The sequence below is a fragment of the Carettochelys insculpta genome, chromosome 1 (genome assembly GCF_033958435.1).
Source record: "Carettochelys insculpta isolate YL-2023 chromosome 1, ASM3395843v1, whole genome shotgun sequence".
Lineage (NCBI taxonomy): Eukaryota > Metazoa > Chordata > Testudines > Carettochelyidae > Carettochelys > Carettochelys insculpta.
In genome coordinates this window covers 261799594-261820486 of record NC_134137.1, presented here as the reverse complement: position 1 = coordinate 261820486, position 20893 = coordinate 261799594, and the positions used below count along the sequence as shown (strand labels likewise).

General features: G+C 42.5%; 2 protein-coding genes across 16 annotated transcripts in view; one reads left to right on the top strand and one right to left on the bottom strand.

Moving 5' to 3' along the window:
* The window catches only part of DCP1B (decapping mRNA 1B), an 87096-nt gene extending 80652 nt beyond the window's left edge, over positions 1-6444 (bottom strand). For 2 of the 3 annotated variants that reach the window (XM_075005933.1, XM_075005948.1), the window contains exon 1: positions 6132-6444. In XM_075005933.1, the coding sequence (XP_074862034.1) occupies positions 6132-6284 (153 nt within the window). In that variant the 5' untranslated portion in view covers positions 6285-6444. The remainder of the gene's footprint in view (positions 1-6131) is intronic. The other variant, XM_075005954.1, reaches the window with a different exon arrangement.
* The window catches only part of CACNA1C (calcium voltage-gated channel subunit alpha1 C), an 812008-nt gene that overhangs the window by 22187 nt on the left and 768928 nt on the right, over positions 1-20893 (top strand). The window lies entirely within an intron of this gene.

The following is a 20893-nucleotide window of genomic DNA, read 5'->3' as shown; positions in this document are numbered from 1 at the left end:
CTTGGGATTCTTCCATCCAAAGTCCAGGATTCTACACTTCTCCTTGTTGAGCCACATCAGATTTCTTTTGGCCCAATCCTCCAATGTATTGATGTCACTCTGGATCTTACCTCTGGCCTTCAACATATCTACCTCTCTAGATAGCTTAGTGTCATCTGCAAATTTGCAGAGGGTGCAATCCAGTCACTCATCCAGGTCGTTAATAAAGATGTTGAACAACTCCAGCCCCAGAACCGAGCCTTGCGGCACTCTTCTTGAAATCAGCCACCATCCAGGTATTGAGCCACTGACCACTACCCAATGGGCCCAACCATCAAGCCAGCGTTCTACCCATCTTATGGCCCATGTATCCAATCCATACTTCCTTCACTTATGGCATGAATGTTGTCGGAGACTGTATCAATAGCTTTGCCAAAGTCCAGTATATCACATCCACTGACTTCCCCATGTTCACAGAGCTTGTTACTCAGCATAGAAGCTAATCAGATTGGTCAGGCATGTCTTGCCCTTGGTGAATCCATATTGACTACTCTTGATCCCTTTCCCCTCTTCCACGTGCTCCAAATTCAGATTCCTTGAGGATCCTCTCCATTATTTTCCCAGGGATTAAGGTAAGGCAGATCAGTCTATAGTTCCCTGGATTGTCCTCCTTTCCTTTTTTAGAAATGGGCACTACATTTTCCTTTTTCTAATCATCCGGGATCTCTCCCCATCTCCAAGAGTCTTCAAAGATAAGGGCCAAAGGCTCAGCAATGACATCTGCCAATTCCTTCAGTACCCTCTGGTGCACTAAATCCAGACCCATGGATTTGTGTACACCTAGTTTTTCTAGGTGGCTCTTATCTCACTCCTTCCCCACCCATGGCTGCCCTCCACCTTCTCATACTGCATTGTCTATGACTGTAGCGTGGGAGCCATCCTTGTCTGTGAAGACTGATGCTTTTTTTGCCTCGAGTACTTCAGCTTTTCTTACATCATCTGTCACTAGGTTACCTCTCTCATCCAGTAATGGCCCCACACCTTCCGTGATAACCCTATTATCGTTAATATTCCTGTAGAAACGCTTCTTGTTCCCATTCACAGCCCTTGCCAGCTGCAGTTCCAATTGTGCTTTTGCTTTTCTGGCTACTGCCCACTATTCTCCAGCCCTATATTTTTACTCCTCCTTAGTCAACTGTCCACGTTTCCACTTCTTATACACATCGCTTTGGAGCTTAAGCTGACCAAGGATTTCCCTGTTAAGCCAAGCTGATTGCCTACAATATTGGTGTTTCTTACTATGCAGCAGGACGGTTTGTTCCTGCGTCTTCAGTAAGATTTCTTTCAAATAGTCCCAGTTCTCCTGACCATTTTACCCCTTCATCTTTGTTTCCCAAGGGATCCTGTCCACCAGTTCTCTCAGGGAGTTGAAGTCTGCTCTACTGAAATCAAGGGTCTGTATTTTACTGCTCAGCTTTCTTCCTTTTGTCAGAATCCTGAAATCTACCATCTCATGGTTGCTGCAGCCCAGGTTGCCAGCCACTTCTATTTCTCCTACTAGCCCTTCTCTGTTTATGAGCAGCAGGTTAAGCTGTGCACAGCCTCTGGTTGGTTCCTTCAGCACTTGTACCAGGAAGTTATCCCCAACATTCTCCAAAAAACTTCCTGGATTGTTTGTGTGCTGCAGAATTGGTTTCCCAACATATGTCTGGATGATTAAAGTCTCCCATGAGAACTAGGGCATGTGATTTCAAAGTCTCTCTCAGTTTCTGAAGAAATCCTCATTTACCTCATCTCCCTGATCTTGTGGTCTATAGCAGACACCAACCACAACATCACCGCTGTTGCTTCCACCTCTAAGCTTAACCCAGATGCACTCAACTGTATTTTCTCCCTCCTTATACTGGAGCTCTGAGCAATCATACTGCTCCCTCACACAGAGTGCAACTCCTCCATTTTTTTTCTCCCCGGCCTGTACTTCCTAAACAGTTTATACTTTTCCATGACCATGCTCCTGCTATGGAAATTATCCCACCAAGTCTCCGTCATTCCAACCACCTCATACTACGACTGTGCCAGGGTCCCTCATTCTTCCTGTTTGTTTTCCAGGTTTCTTGCATTTGTGTACAAGCACCTTAGAGAAGTGGCTGATTGGTTCACTTTCTCCTCTTCACCCAGGAATCACACAATCATAGGGCTGGAAGGGACCCCAGGAGGTCATCTAGTCCAGCCCCCTGCTTCAAGCAGGATCAACCCCCATTAAGTCATCCCAGCCAGGACCTTGTCAAGCAGGGACTTAAAAACCTCTAGGGATGGAGATGCCACCACCTCTCTAGGCAATGTATTCCAATGCTTCACCACCCTCCTGGTGAAGAAGTTTTCCCTAATATCTAACCTACGCCTCTACCTTTTCAACTTTAGACCGTTACTCCTTGTTCTGCCATATGACGCCACTGAGAATAGTTTCTCACCTTCCTCTTTAGAACTCCCCTTCAGGAAGTTGAAGGCTGCTATTAAATCACTCCTCAGTCTTCTCTTCTGTAAACTAAACAAGCCCAAATCCCTCCGCCTGTCCTCAAAGGTCTTGTGCTCCAGCCCCTTAATCGTTTTTGTTGCCCTCCACTGAACCTGCTCCCGAACATCCACATCCTTTTTATACTGGGGGGCCCAAAACCGGACACAATATTCCACATATGTCCTCACCAGTGCCAAATAGAGGGGAACAACTACTTCTCTAGATCTGCTCAAAATGCTTGTCCTAATGCACGCTAGTATGCCGTTAGCCTTCTTGGCTACAAGGCCACAGTGTTTACTCATCTCCATTCTTTCATCCACCATAACCCCTAATTCCCTTTCTGTTGTACTGCTGCTGAGCCAGTCAGTCCCCACCCTATAACAGTGCTTGTGATTTTTCTGCCCCAGGTGCAGGACTCTACATGTCTCCTTGTTGAACAGCATCAGATTTCTTTTGGCCCAGTCCTCCAATTTATCCAGGTCACTCTGGATTCTCTCTTTACCCTCCAACAAATCTACTTCTCGCCCTAGCTTAGTGTCATCCACAAACTTACTGAGGGTGCAATCCAGTCCTTCATCCAGGTCATTAATAAAGATGTTGAACGACACCAGCCCCAGAATTGAGCCTTGTGGCACTCCACTTGAAACTAACTGCCATCCAGATATTGAGTCACTGACTACTACCAGCTGGGCCCGATTGTCAAGCCAGCATTCTATCCATCTTATAGTTCAAGTATCCACTCCATATTTCCTTAAGTTATGGCCAAGAATGTTGTGGGAGACTGTATCAAAAGCTTTCCTGAAGTCGAGGTATATCACATCCACTGACTTTCCCATGTCCACAGAGCCTGTTACCTTGTCATAGAAGCTAATCACATTGGTGAGGCAGGACTTGCCCCTCGTGAACCCATGTTGGCTACTCTTGATCACTTTCCCCTCTTCCAAGTGCTCCAAAATGGATCCCTTGAGGATCCCCTCCATTATTTTCCCAGGGATTGAGGTAAGGCTGACCAGTCTATAGTTCCCTGGATTGTCCTTGTTTCCTTTTTTAAAGATGAGCACTATGTTTGCCTTTTTCCAATCATCCGGAATTTCTCTAGATCTCCAAGTCTTCAAAGATAATGGTGAAAGGTTCAGCAATGACATCTGCCAATTCCCTCAGTACCCTCGTGTGCATTAAATCCAGACCCATGGATTTGTGCACATCTAAGTTTTTCTAGATAGCTCAGAATCCTACTGTGTTGTCCCCTACTGCTTCCCCACTTACCTCAGGGTTGTGTCACCATCCCCAAATGAACCTAGTTTAAAGCCCTCCTCGCTACGTTTGCAAGCCTGCCTGCAAAGATGCTCTTCCCTCTCTTCGTTAATTGGATCCCATCTTTTCTTGGCAATCCTTGTTCACGAAATAGAGTCTCATGGTCAAAGAAACCATATCCTTATCTGTGACACAACCATACATTTACCTCGGTGATTCGATGAGCTCCACCCAGACCTCTTCCTTCTACAGGGAGGACTGACGAGAACACCACTTGAACTCCATGTTCCTTGACCTTTCTTCCTAGGGTTATGTAATCCACAGTGATCTTGTCAAGGTTGCTCTTGGCTGCATCACTAGGTCTGACATGGAGAAACAGGAAGGGGTAATAGTCTGCAGGTTTCATGATTTTTGGAAGAGACCCCAACATCCCGGATTCTAGCTCCTGGCAAGCAGCAAACTAGCTAGGATTCTAGGTCTTGACAGCAAATGGATTAATCCATCCCTCTTAGGAGGGTGTACCCGACCACCACCACCACTCATTGTCTTCTCTTAGGGGCGGTAGTCGTAGAACCCCATCCCTAGGACTGTGCATCCCATGCCTTACAATCTGTAGGGTCTTCTTCTGATCCATTCCCTATGAGATATCTGACTCAGCTATCGCCACCGTATCACCTGTGCAGAGAGGCTGAAAGCGGTTGCTTAACTGTACTGGAATTGGAGAGATCCAAGTTGTTTTTCTTCTCCTGGAGGTAACATGCTTCCAGTTCCCTTCCTTGTTTTGAACAGCCTACTGTTCCTGCAGTACTAAATGGTGCCTTCTATCCAGAAAGTCTTCACCTTCTCTGATGGACCTCAGGGTTGATATTTGCATCTCAAGTCCTCTAACCTTCTCATCCAAAACAGCAAGTAGCTTGCACTTGGGACATACAAAATTCTTTCTATTGTCCACGAGGAAGACAAATATTACACAATTTAAACATCAAAAACACAGGAAATTAAGATTCTCAGTGATACATCTTACATGTTTTATGTGTATATAATATTTTAATCTCCACATTTTAAAAGAAAAGCAGGACCACTAAACTCTACATATGTGCAATGCAGCTGAGTTATTGTTTTTCTGGAAATCTCTTAATTCTTGCATTTACCATCTTTAAACCATTTTAAATTGGATAACCTTAATGCTGCACTATTTATTTCATTTCTCTTTTTTACATGCTTTAGGTAGTATCCACTTCTTTCTGGGTAAAAATCTTTAATATGCAAATGAAGATAACAAGACAAAATGTAAGAGGGAGAAAGGGAAGGAGAAAGAAAATAAATGCAGAGAGAGCTTTTTAATTTTCAGCTCATCAATATCACCCACCAACTCAGTTATTTTAAGTGTGTGCACTTGGTTAACTACGTGGCATTATGTTGCTCCCCAGATACGTGAACTTCTCTACATTCTTTAATTCAATCTCATCTTCACTGATCTTCCTTCCTATTTCCTTATCTCCAAATGCCATTATTTTTTGTTTTATCTATGTTCCTAATCAATCTGTACTGCATCCCTTCCTCATCTAGCACTTGTACCATTTTGGCTAGCTTCTCATTATCTGACTTCAGCATGTTAAGCACATAGTTAAATTCTTTACAAGATCAGGACTTTTATAAACAAACAGTTATCTTATCATGAGAATTTATTAAATTTGCTAGTTCTTGAGGATTGGTACCACATCCCAGGTAAATCTGGAATATGTGCTGTGCTTCTAAAAATCACACACACCACCGCACAGAGCTTCCCAGCTGGAATAGAACACTGGGGTTTATTCATATGCAGTGTACATACAGACTGCGGGCTTGTCAGGGTAAGCACTTACACTAGCAGAAGTTGCTTAATGAACACCACTATGAATTAAAGATAAACAAGCCACCCGGGGGCGTGGGGAGTGTCAGCCTTTCTCCCAGCTATCCTCTCACCAGCTTCTGTCAGGTACTTAGTTTCAGAATCTGTGCGGGAGAGAACTGCCCCCTTCAAAAGTTGTGGAAACTGTTATTTCCCCTTGGGGGTTTCACAGTGGACGTTTGTATCTCCATATTAATAACTGAGCATATGTTATAAATTTAAAAGTGGACCCCCAAGACTTTTAGCCAAACCCGCCCCCTCCAACTCTCTCACTCTCCACGTGTGCTTGTGGGCCGTCTCCCCACTGTTTGCCCTTCCCTTTCCCTCCCCAAACCTGTATGTGCATATGAGGGGGAGGCGTCTCCAGGCTCCCTCCCCTCTCCTGCCTTCCCCCCTCCCCCCTCCCCCCACTCCTGCGTGTGACTGGGTCTTGTCGCTGCCTGCCCTGCCCTCGGCGTGGGAGGCTCCCGGGGAGGGGGGTATCTCACGCACCCACTCATTGGCGCGGTGCCGGAAGGTGTAGAGCGCCACCTGGCTGGCCACGTCCACGATGCTACTGATGTAGGGGTCCTGTCGCTGCAGCGCCGCCAGGCTGATGTCCAGCCCCTTGCCCAACAGGGCAGCCCCGGCCACCGCCGCCGCCATTTTGTCTCCAACAAAAATAACACTCCCAGAGCGCCGAGAGGGCACGATTAATCTAACGCCGAAAGCGAGAGCGAGCGCAAAGGGAGGTAAAACTCCGCTAGGGCGCTGAGCCTAGTCTCGATAATCGAGCGCCGAGTTGAAGTGGCTCCGGCTTTGTTGCCGTTAGCAACAAGATAACTCGTCAAAGGCCCGGCCTGGCGTAACCCTGGGGCGGGGCCGGCAGGGGCCGCGGGCTTTGACAGGCGGTCTCGCTCAGTGCACGCGTGACACCCAGATTCTGCTGAGGGGCACGCGTGTGAGGGCACGTGTGCACAGGCACGACTGGCTCGGTGTGTGTAGAGACCCCTACTGCCCACCCCAGTTGTTCCGAAATCATGAGTCAGGCCTCCTCCAATCCTAACAATGGCTTCACAAACATTATTAGCTTAAGTTATTTATTTATTTATTCATTTGTTTATTTCTTAAATGCAAGTTGAGATTTTCTTAAATTCATGATTCCAGCTACAGGGGACTCAAGAAAAGCACTGACCTCATTGAAACTTCACAGTGAAATTGTGAGCCATGGCAATACTGAGTAAGAAACATGGGTATGCCCATAAGCAGATAGAAACACACATGCACAGAAATACACATATTACCCCCGTGCACACACATGCCCTTGAGTATACAGGCACATCAAGGCATCAACACACAAAAGTACTCATGATAGAGACCACAAATCCATGTATGTCTGCAGCCAAGTGTGTGCATAGGCACACACACTTGAATGGGAATGGTGATGATGTATATGTATGGACATATACATACATCAAAAAGACCAAGGTGCTCCACCAGCCCTTGCTGATGGGACAATCTCATGTACTTTCTGTTGAAGTTGACACAGAATGGCTGGAAAATGTGGAGAACTTCCAGTATCTTGGAAGTCATCCTTCCACTAAAGTTGACATTGATGCAGAAATACAGCATCGTCTGAACCGTGCAAGCTCTGCTTTCACCTGTCTGAGACAACGGGTCTTTTGAGAACCAGGACATCTATTCCAAGACAAAGCTCCTTGTATACCATGCAGTGATTGTTCCAACACTACTGTATGCATGTGAAACCTGGCAACATGCAAACATCATTTGAAGGCACTTGAACAATATCATTAATGCTGCCTACGGAGAATCCTAAATATCTCTTGGGAGGATAGGCACATCAACACTAGTGTCCTGAAAGAGTCAAACATGACCAGCATTGAAGCCATTGTCATTCATCAACAACTTCGTTGGGCTGGTCATGTTGTTCAGATGTCTGATCAGTGCCTCCCAAAACAGATTCTGTTTTCCAAGTTGGAGGAAGGACAAAGGAGCATTGGGGACCAGCGGAAGCGATATAAGGACATGCTGAAGGCACAGATGAAAAAGTGCAGCATCCATGTTGACACTTGGCAGTACCTTGTCCAAGACAGTCCCCAATGGAGAACAGTAATCTATGAAGGGGTGGTGCAGCTTCAGAGGCTCTGCCACGGTGCAGATGAGGAGAGGCAGAGAAGAAGAAAAGAGTGTCAAAAAATGCCCTGTGCCTCTGCAACAGCTATCAACCCCTGCCCCTTCTGTGATAAGATCTGCAGCTCCAGAATTGGGCTGCTCCGCCATCAACAGACTCACAGATAGGAGGGTGACATGAAGGCATCCTACTTGTTATTGAGGGACTGCCAAGAAGGACCCACCTCAATATGTACTCAAAGTTGCCAGCATACACCTATCGGCCTACGTACTCATCTAAACCAGCTGTGAAATTACACAATGGACACTAATCAATAGAGCAGTACCATGATTAAAAACCTCTGGACAATCCATTTTTCTCCAAAGGTAAGCAGTGCAGTACCCTAGCATCAGTCTGAAGGAAGTAAGGTTTATTGTTTTCATGGACTAGGGAAAGAAATGTAGTGGTCTGGAAATGTCAGGAGGAAGAAAACTAGTGAGTAGGAAGGGAGTCAGTTAGGCACTCCTTGCTTCTCAGGTGAAAAGTAGATCTACTCAACTCTTTCTGCCTTATAATCCCTTCTGTATTCCCTAGTAATAACCTCCCACATCCAACCAACAGCCCCTCTGATGTGCTAATGCTTCTTACAGATATTAGTGGCAAATACATTTAGCACCTGCCACAAGTATCCCACACTGACAACTATCCCAGTTTGTTACTATGGCATGGGAGAATCAAGCTCTCTCAACCTGACTTCTACAGCTGTCCAGCCCTTTTGGTACCCATACTACTGATAATATTAAAAAAAAGGTTTCCCTGTTTTGCATTGCAAATGTCTGGTCAACCCAACCTCAAAAGAGACAGAATACAATGTAGTAGAAATGGTTTGCAATGGATTGTTCTTTCAAATTGTAAACATTCACTCATGGTTACAATCTGGCATTCCAGTGAAGGTCTGATTCACTGTACATCATTTTAATCACAATTAAGCTACATCTACACTAGCATCCCCCCTTTCAAAAGGGGGATGCTAATGAGACACATCAGGATATGCTAATCAGGCACTGCAATGAATATGCAGTGCCTCATTAGTACAATAGTGTCCACAGCACATGGAAAGTGCTGCTTTCGATCGCACACGGCTCCTCTACACGGGTCCTTTTCAAAAGGACCCCACAGATGTCAAAATCCCCTTATTCCTATTTGGTTATAGGAATAAGGGGACTTCGATATCTGCAGGGTCCATTTGAAAAGGACCCTGTGTAGACAAGCCATGTGCGATTGAAAGGGGCACTTTCCAAGAGCCACGGCCACTATTATGCTAATGAGGCACTGCATATTCATTGCAGTGCCTCATTAGCATATCCCGATGTGTCTCATTAGCATCCCCCTTTCAAAAGGGGGGTGCTAGTGTACACATGGTCTTACTGTTTAATAACAGGTTATTATTTATATGCCTTTTGAATTCTGGGACTAGGACTGTATAAAGGCAGAAAGTAGTAGCGTTGTTTCTGTCATTGTACATTTGGTCTGACTGAATAGCTAACTGATATTTAGGGCCTTGTAGAAGTTTACATTAGGATTGCAGGTGAGAAATAAGCGGCTCTGGGACCAGATACAGTTTGCCAGATTTAATCCCCAGTGAGCCACTGGTGCTTTATTTACATTCATGTATGCAAGAACAGTCTCTTGTAGCTCCTGTTGGCACAAGATCGCCTTCCCTGGCCAATGGGAGCGGTGGGAAGCTGTGTCCTGGGCCATGCTGCTTCCTGGAGTTTCCATTAGCTGTAAACAGTGATCTGCAGCCAACAAGAGCTGTGAGTGGCCATATCTGTGGAGGCACAGGTAAATAAAGTGCTGGCTGCTCACCATGGGCTAATCCTGATGTATGGCTTCTGTCTTATTGCCCATTCATGCAATAGGAGGATAAATTGATTATAGGAGTCAGGTGTTTTCTGTGGTGCAATCTTGTTTATTTTACAAATATGTACAGAGTTCTGCTTCCCTGTATGCAAGAGAAAACAAACAATGGCAGACAGTTCCTTGCTTAGAAATCCCCAAGCTTGCTTTTCCAGTGAATTCTGTGCCCAAAGAGCTCTATCTCTCTGCTCCCTGTTGCTCTGAGGGATGTGCCACTGCTGTCCCTGGGTTGTGGTCTAGCGCTCTCTGGTTAGACCCAACAAACTGACTCTCCTGTCCTAGGTCAGAAACCCTTCCCAAACCCCAACTCTTCCCAGATCCTACACCCCCACCCCAATCCACCTGTCCTAGGTCAGAACTGCCTTTTATATTCTAACTGCCTCTCAGACCCCAAACCCCTCACCCAAAATCCCTGCCCCAGATCTGAACCCACTCCCACACCCATCTCCTTCCCAGATCCCACATGCCAACCCTCTGTCCCAGTTTTGAAGTCACTCCCACACTCCAAACCATTTGCCCCCAGCCCAGAAGCCTCCTCCTGCATGCCAAACACCTGATCTGAACCCCATCCCAGAGTTTGCACCTCCACCCAGAGCATCACACCCTTCCACATCCTAACTCCCTGCTCTAGCCTGGATCATCCTTCTGCACCCTCAATCCCTCATTTTTGCCCCTCTGAGCCGTCGCGGCCTCACCCTGCTCCACGACTGGAGATGTAAGAGCCAGCTTGTCCCTCTGCAGGGGGAATCCCTGAGCACGTTTCCTGGGTCTGTGTGTGGTCCATGATTGACTTTTGGCTGTGGATCAGTGGCCCCTGATAGCCAAAAGGTTCCCCAAACTTGCATTAATTGAACAATCTATAGCTGCTTTCATAAATCAAGTTAGCATGATTTTCCCGGAATTTGTTTAAGAAGCAAAGTGACTTTTTAGCTTTGAAAATCTCACAATTTTATAAAGCATATTCAGTAATAGTGAAATACTGTACAGAATCACGGAAACGTAGGGCTTGACGAAACCTCAAAAGATTATCTAGTCCAGTCCTCTGCACTAAAGGCAGGACCACAAAATATCCAGCCATCCCTGCTGTATGTTTGCTTAGCTTATTTTTAAAAATCTCCTGTGACAAGGATTCCACAACCTTTCTCAATCTGATACTCTGCTATTCAGGAGCTACTGTTACATAGAGCTGGGTGAATTATTTTTGGCAAATAGTAAATTCACTGAAAATATCTATACTAGGGAAACAGAACTATTTGCAAATTTGGGTAGAGTTCAGTCAACAGTTTTGGCCAAAAGCGAACAAAAATTGGAAATGGTGACTTATTTTATTTCAACCTTTCTGAAAGAAGACATTTTGAAACAAATGAACAAAATGTTTAACTTTTTGTTTAGAAATGGCCTTTCATTCTGAAGTTTAGCAAACAACAAAGTTCAGCCTAATTGGTCTCCCCATGTGTGGCTGCTTCTAATGTTCTTCCTTCAGGGTTGCTCACGCTAAACCTCTGTTCGCCCTGTTACAGATTCAAGGTGCCTCTGTGTAGTGAATTACATCTTTGATGGAACTAAGCAAGCCCCTACAGCAAGCCATTTAGACTCAGTATCTTTGCCTTCTTGTCACCTTAGCTTGTTCCCTTCTCCCTCAAGAAATTAGATGAAGGTTGGCTACACCTCTCACTGGCCAGCCCTTCTTATAGGATCATTTTGTGTATATCATTTGCTCAGCACAATTTTATTACAAATGATCAGTTACTGACTTTATGGTATGATTGGGGAATACATAAATTGCTGGTACCCACAAGTCTATTATTGTACCTTTTTCTTCTTCAATGCCCTATGTTTAAAGAAGTTTTACTCTTTTGTTGGCAGTTTACATGTTCAGGGTTCCTTAGATGACTCTGACCTTGCTCAGCCCAGTTAATTGAATCTGGAATTAGTTATTTAAAAATTTAACTCTTAGCATCATACTAGAAAAAATTAACTCATTCTCAAACTAGAAAAAAAATTGCAAGAAAAAGACACATAACATTGAAGTAATTTACTAACATCAGTGTGTGTGTGTAATGCTACCCCCTGGTGGAATTTGATGGACCTTTTTGATGCAAAAGCAGCCCACTTCACTATCTGTTGAGAATTTCTATTTTAATTTACTGAAAACGAAGATTCTGTACTTTGATGCAATTGACTTAAGAACTGTGTTGCTTTAGGGTCCGTGTTTCCCAAACTTAAAACATTCGCGTACCCCCTTTTGGGACTTTGGCCTTATCGATGCACCTCCTCCCCCAGGGCCATCCCAGTGCTTATCACCTGATTTTTAGTAATTTATTTTCTGATGCATACCCCTTGAAATCCTTTAGTGTACCACCCATTGGTGGTACACGTGGCACACTTTAGGAAACATTGCTGTAGGTACCATATGTGAAATGATTAATTACAATAACCACAAGTTGTTATAGATTTCTGAGAATTCTTTCAGGAAACAAGGGCATGTTGTTTGACTGAGATCACATTTCTTGCTTCACACAGTTTTGCAGAAAGGTTTTTTTGCCTTAATTCAACATGTCTTCTGCTGAACGCTTATGTTAGACAATGTACTTTTCACATACACCATCTTTTGTCTAAGGTTTGTCTACATGAGAAAGTTCTACTAATATAATTATACCAGTGTTACTTCCATCTCCAAACTGGACATTTTTATTTCAGTTTAAGTGTGTCTTTTTTGGTTTCATTTCACGCTTTTGCGAAGTAACATACACTAAACTAAAAGGACACTTTTTGACTTATTCTGGAAGAAATGTGTCTGCATTGGAGACTAATGGATTCATTATACTAATGAATCAGTTTAAATTCACATCTTATGTTATGCTAGAAAAATGTTCCCAGGTCTTAACAAGGTCTTAATTTGCTGCTCATTGCTTCTTTATTTCCTTCTATTTTTTTTTCCAGAATTTTTAGTTTTACTCTGCAGGTATTGTTCCTTGCCCCTGAGATTAATGCTGCAAACCAGTTTGCTCTTTGTAAGAAAATCTGTTAGTTCTTCAAAATCCTAGTTTAATTTAAAATTTAAGTAATGTTAAATATTAATTTATTGCCTAATCTTGTAATTGGATACAACTTATAAAAATGATCTCTTTTATATATTTGCTTTTGGGCTATACTAGTCATCAAGTCTCCAAAAAAACACCCAGCTTTTCGTCCCCCAACCTCTTCTCAACAATGAGCGTTAGACACCTCCATTGGTGCTTATTTCTCTCTATTCAGAAACAAAGGTTAGTAGTTCCCTAGGGCGACCATACTTCCCTGTCCAAAATACAGGACAGTGAGATATGGATGTGGGGTAGGGGAGGGGTGGCTCCTCCCAGCTGCACAAGCCCCGTGGAGCTGGCGCTCCCCCCTCCCCCTTCAGCTGTGGGAAAGTGGCAGCTGCAGGCGTTCCCAGCCCAGAGCCCCACAAAAGTGGCAGCTGTGGGTGTTCCCAGCCCAGAGCCCCAGAAAAGCAGCAGTGGTGGAAGCTGCCAGCCCTGGAGCCCCAGAAAAGCAGCAGCTGCGGGTACTCCACACCTGGAGCCCTGTGGAAGCGACAGCCGCAGGCGCTCCTGGGCCCCAAGCCCCAGGGAAGCAGCCGCTGTGGGACCTTCCAGCCCAGAGCCCTGGGAAAGCAGTGGCTGTGGGAGCTCCCCATCCAGAGCCCCGGGGAAGCAGCAGCTACTCCTGCCCCCACTCTCAGCCCCCAAGGGCCTAACTATGGGACAATTTGTCCCTTTTAAAAAAATAAGTTAGGATGCCTTTTTGGAGTTCCAAATATGGGACTGTCCCACCTAATGCAGGGTGGATGGTCATCCTACAGTTCTCCTAACCCCCAAGTTCTGTAGTCCTGAAATAAATCAGATAACACTGAACTTCCTACAGTAAACTCTTTCATATCTGACAGCCCTGAGACCAGGATGTTGCCAGATATTCAGATATCCTGGATGTAGAGAGATCTACCTAGCAATGCATAACACTAAAGGAAAACAAAATTCGATATTAAGAAGCAAACAAAAATACATGCAGAGTACTTTATTTACCAATAACAGTAGTATTGTACACTGTAAACTTACACCATTTCTGCTGTATTTATTTGTATTTACTTTCACTATAATGTACTGGTGGAAAATGGAAAAACTAAAATTTGTTTATGGTTAAAATACTGGTTGTTTGAGTTCCAGAAAATAGAATGCCAAATATGAAAGAGTTTACTGGGTATTGCTCAACATTTCTATGAGGTTTAACTCTGAAGTTTGTCTGCTATTTTTGAGTAGTCTACCACAAAGTTATATGCTGATGAGGCAACTATCTTAAATCCTTTTATAATAAAGAGTTAGCATTTGAATTACACAACCAGTAAAGTAATATTATTACCATGAGAGCAACAAACTTGTACTCATTTAATAGAATATTGCTTTGGCATACTTACTATAGCATTTAATTTATTGCCATACTAGTGTTTAATCAAGCAATCAGCTTAAGTCTTAGACAGATGGTGTTTACCTATTTACTATGGCCCCTTTTCATCTCGAGAGATGGTGGTTAGCAGCGGTGGTGAGGATCTCTGGGCAGTGTTGGAGTCTGCAGCTTCTCTTGTGACTTATCTGTCCAATATTGGATTTGCATGGTTGATTGCAATAACTGCATGTCACTCTACTTCCGACTTCTTGAGTCTTACAGTTTTTCCTTCTAAGAAAAAGTTTTTTGCGGGGCTTGCACATATACTATCAAAGGATGAGGTGCCCTGTCTCGGCAATTGTTGCCAGGTATATCGATCTGAGGACGTGGATTCCCAGGATTTTGGATCGATGTTGAATTTTTTCCATGGCATTTTTGCATGTGTCCTTGAATCTTAGCTTTGGTCTTCCTCTTGTTCTCAACCCACCTGACAGTTCATTGAAGAGGATTTCACTGGGAAGACGTTTATCTCCCATTCTTCTCACATGACCAAGGCATTGTACTCTTCTGCTATTGTATTCACCAGACCACTAGTTAATCCATAACAGTTCAGCCTTTTCATTGTGGTGCATAGTGGGTTTGGGGATCATTTTGATTTATGATCTGCAGTGTTTTGCTGGTAAATGAATAAAAGTGCAAAATACCAATGCAATATTTATGTTTAAATGGTTTCCTTTTTAAAAATGGACTCTTCCCTATATCAGATAGAATGTTGCAATAATGATTCACAAATGATTACACAATGTAATGCAATTACTGTCTTATATTGCAAATTTGAAATGCTGCATTTTGTAAGATTGATATTGTTTTACATCATTTATTAGTATTATTATATTTTTATTTATTTAAGGCTTATGGACACTTTGAGAAGCTCTAGGGCAGACAAAGTTCTAACATTTTGGTTGTTCTCCCAGTGATGCTCTGGCAAACAATGAACAAAATATATTCATGTTTCTATATGAGGTATGACTTTGGTTCACAGTGGCCCCCAGTGGGCATCCAATAGAATATTTAAGCACTTTTAATCAGATTTTTGGACTAGAAATCAAGAATATTAATATTACAAACACCATTGGATAGCTGAGAGTGAAGCCTAGGAGCATTTTGAGGGCAGTGAAGGTGTTTGGAAGTCACTTCTCCACAGTCTGAGTTCTCCATTTGATGTGATGTGTTGTCCGTCAGACAATTTAGAGGCACATTATCTTGCTAGATTGCAGGGTTACCATATTTGAACTTTCAAAAAAGAGGACACCCCTGAGGGGGAGTGTATCTTATCAGCATCTACCAACTCACCTTGTATTAATGTACTATAGTAGTGTTCGTCAACCCCTTTTTTTTTAGAAAGTACCCTTTTTAGAAAATTATAATTACTGTGCCCCCAGAAGTCTGTCATGTGCTGTAGGGGCACGCATACCACTGGCTGAGAAACATGGTCCTAAGGTAATCTGAGGCCCTGAAATAAGTGCCACTCAACCTTTCCTGATTACTGTAACCTTTTCAGGAGTCTGATTTGTTTTGCATACCACCAAGTTATACCTCACTTAAAAACTACTTACAAAAACATGTAAAAATATCACAGAAGATCACTGAAAACTTGCTGAGTTTCTGCCATCTTCATATCAAATAAATTGATTGGAATAGAAATATTGTACTTACCTTTCACCATAAGGCATAAGAAGCAGTAGAAACAAGTCATTGTCTGAATGAACTTTTAGATTGTACTGACTTTACTAGTGTTTTTATGTACCCTGTTGTAAAACTGGGCCATGTCTCACGCATGACGGATGGCCGAATACTGAAGGACCTCCTCTTCGGCGAACTGGTGTCTGGAAAGAGGCCGAAAGGGCGACCTAAATTGCACTACAAGGACGTGCAAGCGTGACCTCAGCACTTTCTCTATCAGTGTGAACACCTGGCATTCGCTCGCCTCAGACAGGCATGCCTGGAAACAGGGAGTGAAGGAAGCTCTTGTTATGTATGAAACTACCTTGGTGAAGGAAGCGGAAGACAGGAGAGCCCTCAGGAAGATCTGTGCCCATGATACTAGAGCAACATCTGCCTACTGCTGCTCACAGTGCGGAAAGGACTGCCACTCCCGGATTGGACTGCACAGCCACAGAAGATGCTGCTCGAATCAGTCCAACTGGGGTGCAAACCCATGATCCCTCGGGATCGAAGGATGCCTACTACTACTACTACTACTGTTGTAAAACTAGGTAAATATCTAGATGACTTGATGTACTCCCTGGAATGCCTCAGTGTAGCCCCAAGGGTCTACATATGACTGGTTGAGAAACCCTGCTATAGTACTGTACAATGTTTCTCAACCTTTTTTTATTAAGTACCCCTTTTAAAAAAATTATAAGTACTCCCAGCACTCACAATTTTCAGACATGCAATTTTTTTCTACCCTTGCAACACATTTGTTTAAACAATTGAATTGTAACTGGCTGGTTGGAAGAAATTACCTATAGCTAATACACTTGCCATTGTACTTACAACTGTACAAAGAGGATGAATACAAAAAATAGATGAACATAAAATTAGTCAATTTTTTTATTCATACGCATATATATATATACACACACACACACACACACACACACACACACACACATCAGTGAACAGTGATCAATGAAATTCCAAGAGAAATTATAATTAATTTCAGGAGAAATTTGAGCTTGTTTGGATGAAATAAAATGTTCAAACCTAGGTTTCAAATTGCTGAGGGCCACAATTAAATCAATGTTTCTGATATGGTTTCCTGTGTACTACCTTCTTCGAAATCTGCAGTTTTATTCTTTATTTTCACAAAGAATTGGTCCATTTTAAACCTTTTCACTTGTAATTATAAATACTAAACTAAATTTGTATGAACAGTAATTTTATCACTTACTTCAGTTAACAAGCATAATATTCCAGAGCCAGGCACCACCAGCTTCCCACTTTAACCCAATCCCCCTCCCCTCCTTCAGATTCAGGAAGCCCCATCCCTCCCTACCCCCACACTTTAACCCAATCCTCCCTCCTCCAGAGCCAGGCACCCCCAGCTGTAATCTAATGCCAGCTTCTCACCGGAGCTGCACCAACATCACCGCTGCCACGTGCATCTCCCTGCAAGCACTAGTCAGGGATGTGTGTGCAGAGCAGCATGCAGAGCTCTTGCGGCACTGAGCATTTTACTGCTCAAAGAGCCGCATATGGCTCCAGAGCATGTACCCCCTGGATCTCTCTCATGTTAGGGGTACACGTGCCATGTGTTGAGAAACACTGCTATAGTATGTATAGTGCATTAATAAAATGTGAGTTGGTAGATACTGATACAGATACACTCCCTCTGAAGGATGTCCTCTGTTTTGAGAGTTCAGATATGATAACCTAGCTATATAGGAACTGTGCAACAAGGATTTCCAGAGGAAGAACGTCCATGAGCGGTATGTGAAGTTTGTCATTTTTCTTTTGGCTGATTGGCATTTGCCCAAATCTTTTAATGTCATTATCACCCTAATTCAATCTTATAAAAATAACTTCCACCAGCTCTTGTGTAACCACCTTCCTTGAGCTGCAAATAGGCATCTGTGTTCTTTAAACAACCAACCAAATAAGCAGACAGTTTAAGACTTCTTGTTAGACTCTCCTGATGCCTGCTATTGTTTTACTAGTTAGTTTTAAGAAAAGCTTCTTGGACACAGGGTATGGCTTCCTTCTCAGAGTTCAATTAATTAGTAACTACTTATGTGACTAGAAGAATGCACATTTTCACTACTTACTCCTGCAGTTGTTTTTATCCAGGACAATAGGAATTTTGTTTAACAGCCTGTAGAATTGGGTTCTGAATCCAAAAGGAAGACAAGTTAGCTTTAGGTGCCATGAGCCATTGTATGATCAGATGTCAGAATAGGTTGTGGTAGAACCAGCTTGGGGAAAGTGGCAACAGAGAGGCCTGGCTGAGGAGAGCAAAGAAAAAAGTTGTTGCTGTTGTAGTCAAGGCATCCAATCCTAGTAGGGAAAATCGGGCCCCAAGGTTTTTTAAGGAGACAATTAGTGGGTTTGTCTGGGGAGGGTGATGTAGAGTTGCTGACTTTGGGAGCGGGAGAATGAAAAGAAGTCTATAAACTTTCTTTAGAAAGGGGAAGATAGGGCGCTCAAGTGGTTGCAGAAGTGGCTGATTATCTAAAGAGAAAGAAAGATAAAGAGGCACAACTGAAATAATAGAGCAGGCGTGTCCAACCCACGGCCTGCGGGCAGCATGCGGCCCTGGACAGCTAGTAATGCGGCCCCACAAGATCGTACACTTTTAACATTATTATGTGATTTATATACATTAACTATATTATATATTTTATATGCGGCCCAAGACAATTCCCCTTCACTCAATGTGGCCCAGGCAAGCCAAAAGGTTGGACACCCATATAATAGAGGCTGAAAGCTGTTAGCTTGACCTTTGCTGGTGGATGTTAAAAGCCCCACTGTGTATGCACAACTCCATGACAGATAATCCAATTTTTCATTTTAAAATACCTTTCACCTTAGTATTGCTAGTTTCAGCTGATGAGCAACAGTCATATTTTCCACCCCAAAGATGGCAGCATTCCAATAGTGGGTGGAGTTTGCAAGGTGTTGCAGGATCCTTATGGATGACAGATGCATGTAAATGTAAGAAAATATGTCTAATAACCTATCTGATAAACTATCATTGCCAGAAATAATATAAACATAGTGAGCTATTAAGGTGATGTTCTAGATTAACATGTTTTGAAACCAGCTCTAAGAGGAAATTCTTCAAAGCATATTTTTGAAAATTGTTCAAGATATATAAGACTTTTATGTGATCAGATATCTTCTGGAATTTGGTTTACTGCAATGCTATCATATAAATCCATCTTGAATCCATTTTAAATGAATACAGTGATATTCCTTGTAGATTTATTCTTTCGTTTGGCAAATATGTTGCTTCGTTAGAGGGAAGAGAGGCTTGGCTCAGCCAAATGTACATTTTTGCTGCTTTACAGCTGCCTTAAGGTACTTAGGAGTAGTCATTATTCAGCAAATGGATAGAGTGATCTAGTTAGGATAATAGAAAAAGCTGACTCATTTATGTATTCAGTAGAAGCAAACATAAAGTGAATATTTTTTTTAAAAAACTACCATTTCCTTTCTTATGAATCTCTGCTTTGCCTACTTACAGGATATTACAGAATGACTATTCACATGATATCTCAAGGCAGAGATTTATTTACATGAGATTTCCAGTTCAAAACGACAGATTAAAAGAATTTGCATAAACATCCAAACTTCTGGATAATTATCCAAATCAAACCTTTAAAGATTCTCCTACTGTTTTCACTGCCATTTGCTATAATATTCCCATACTGACCATGGAAGAAAAACAAGTATCAGGAAAAACACATTTGTATTGATTTGTCTTCCCTCTTGTTTTTGAATTTTGTAAAGACTTAATACTAACACAGCATTATATAAAGATTCTCAGGAGCCAAAAGGGCTAATGAAATTGGGTGTCACTGTTTGCTGTCTGTCAAACTGTACTTGCTTTACAACAGAAACCAGGGACAGATTTAAAGGTTGGAGCATGGTCAGAAAACACCCAGCGTGGGGTCTGATGGTCATATCACAGTAGGCCTCTTTAAAAATAAAAACAAAAAACAAAACATCTAAATGAAAGTGAAATCTCACCAATTGTGCATTGCCAATTGTTAGAGCCTTGTACCACAGCAGCACTTTTCCTGGGCAAATTGTTCTATGACGACGTCCAGTTCCAGCTTTGCTGTCTTGTTGTTCTCAGTTGTGAGCAGAGCAAGGTAATTCAGCCCTGTTTGAGAGTGATGAATGCATGTAGTTTGTGACACATCATAGTGTGCTCACTATGAACTAAGCACTAGCCGCTCTACTTGCTATGGTGATAAATAGTCAACACAACATTTCCATTTCTGGTAAAATGTCAAGAGATCTTGCCACTCTGAAATTTATGTAGTTTGGGACTGCAAGTGACAAAATAAACACCTGTTTCCTTTGTAAAATAACATACTTCTTGAAAGACATAATGTTGTGAACTAAATCTAAAAAATATGAATGTTTTTCTTATGAGTTTAAGAAATTCCTCCTTTGACTCTTCTAAAGTTATGTATTGAAGTTACCTGGCATATAAAAAGCTAAATAAATAGGAGTAACTAGCTCTTGAAATCCCTCACATTAAAATTTTAGCTCCTCATAGGCCATGTCTGCACTACAAAAATAACTTCAAATCAACAGACTTCGAAGTTGAGCATCTACACACACCTTACTTCAAAGTTAAACTTCAAAGTAGAACACTACTCCATTCCTGGGAATGGAGTAAGGACTTTGAATTTGGGCTCCCTATTTCAAAGTTAAGAAAATGTGTGTAGACTCTCTGCAAAGTACTTCCTTCAAAGTAGCACCTAATTTTAAAGTTAACTTTGAAGTGAGTTCCTAGTGTAGATGCACCCATATTGTTTAAGATCTCAATATGTTTCCTGTGATGATTATCATTTGTTTCTAACATAGAATCATGTGGAAATTAATCATCCATGCAGCATGTACATCTTTTCCTGTGACTCAAACTTTCAAAACCCCACTATATCTAACCTATTCTGATACGTTTATAATTGTCTCATACTTTTCTTCAGATCTGTGTTTCCTGAACTCATTCACAAATGTCCAGAGGACTTGGAAGAGGTTAATTTTCTTTAATTGAAAGGCTCCG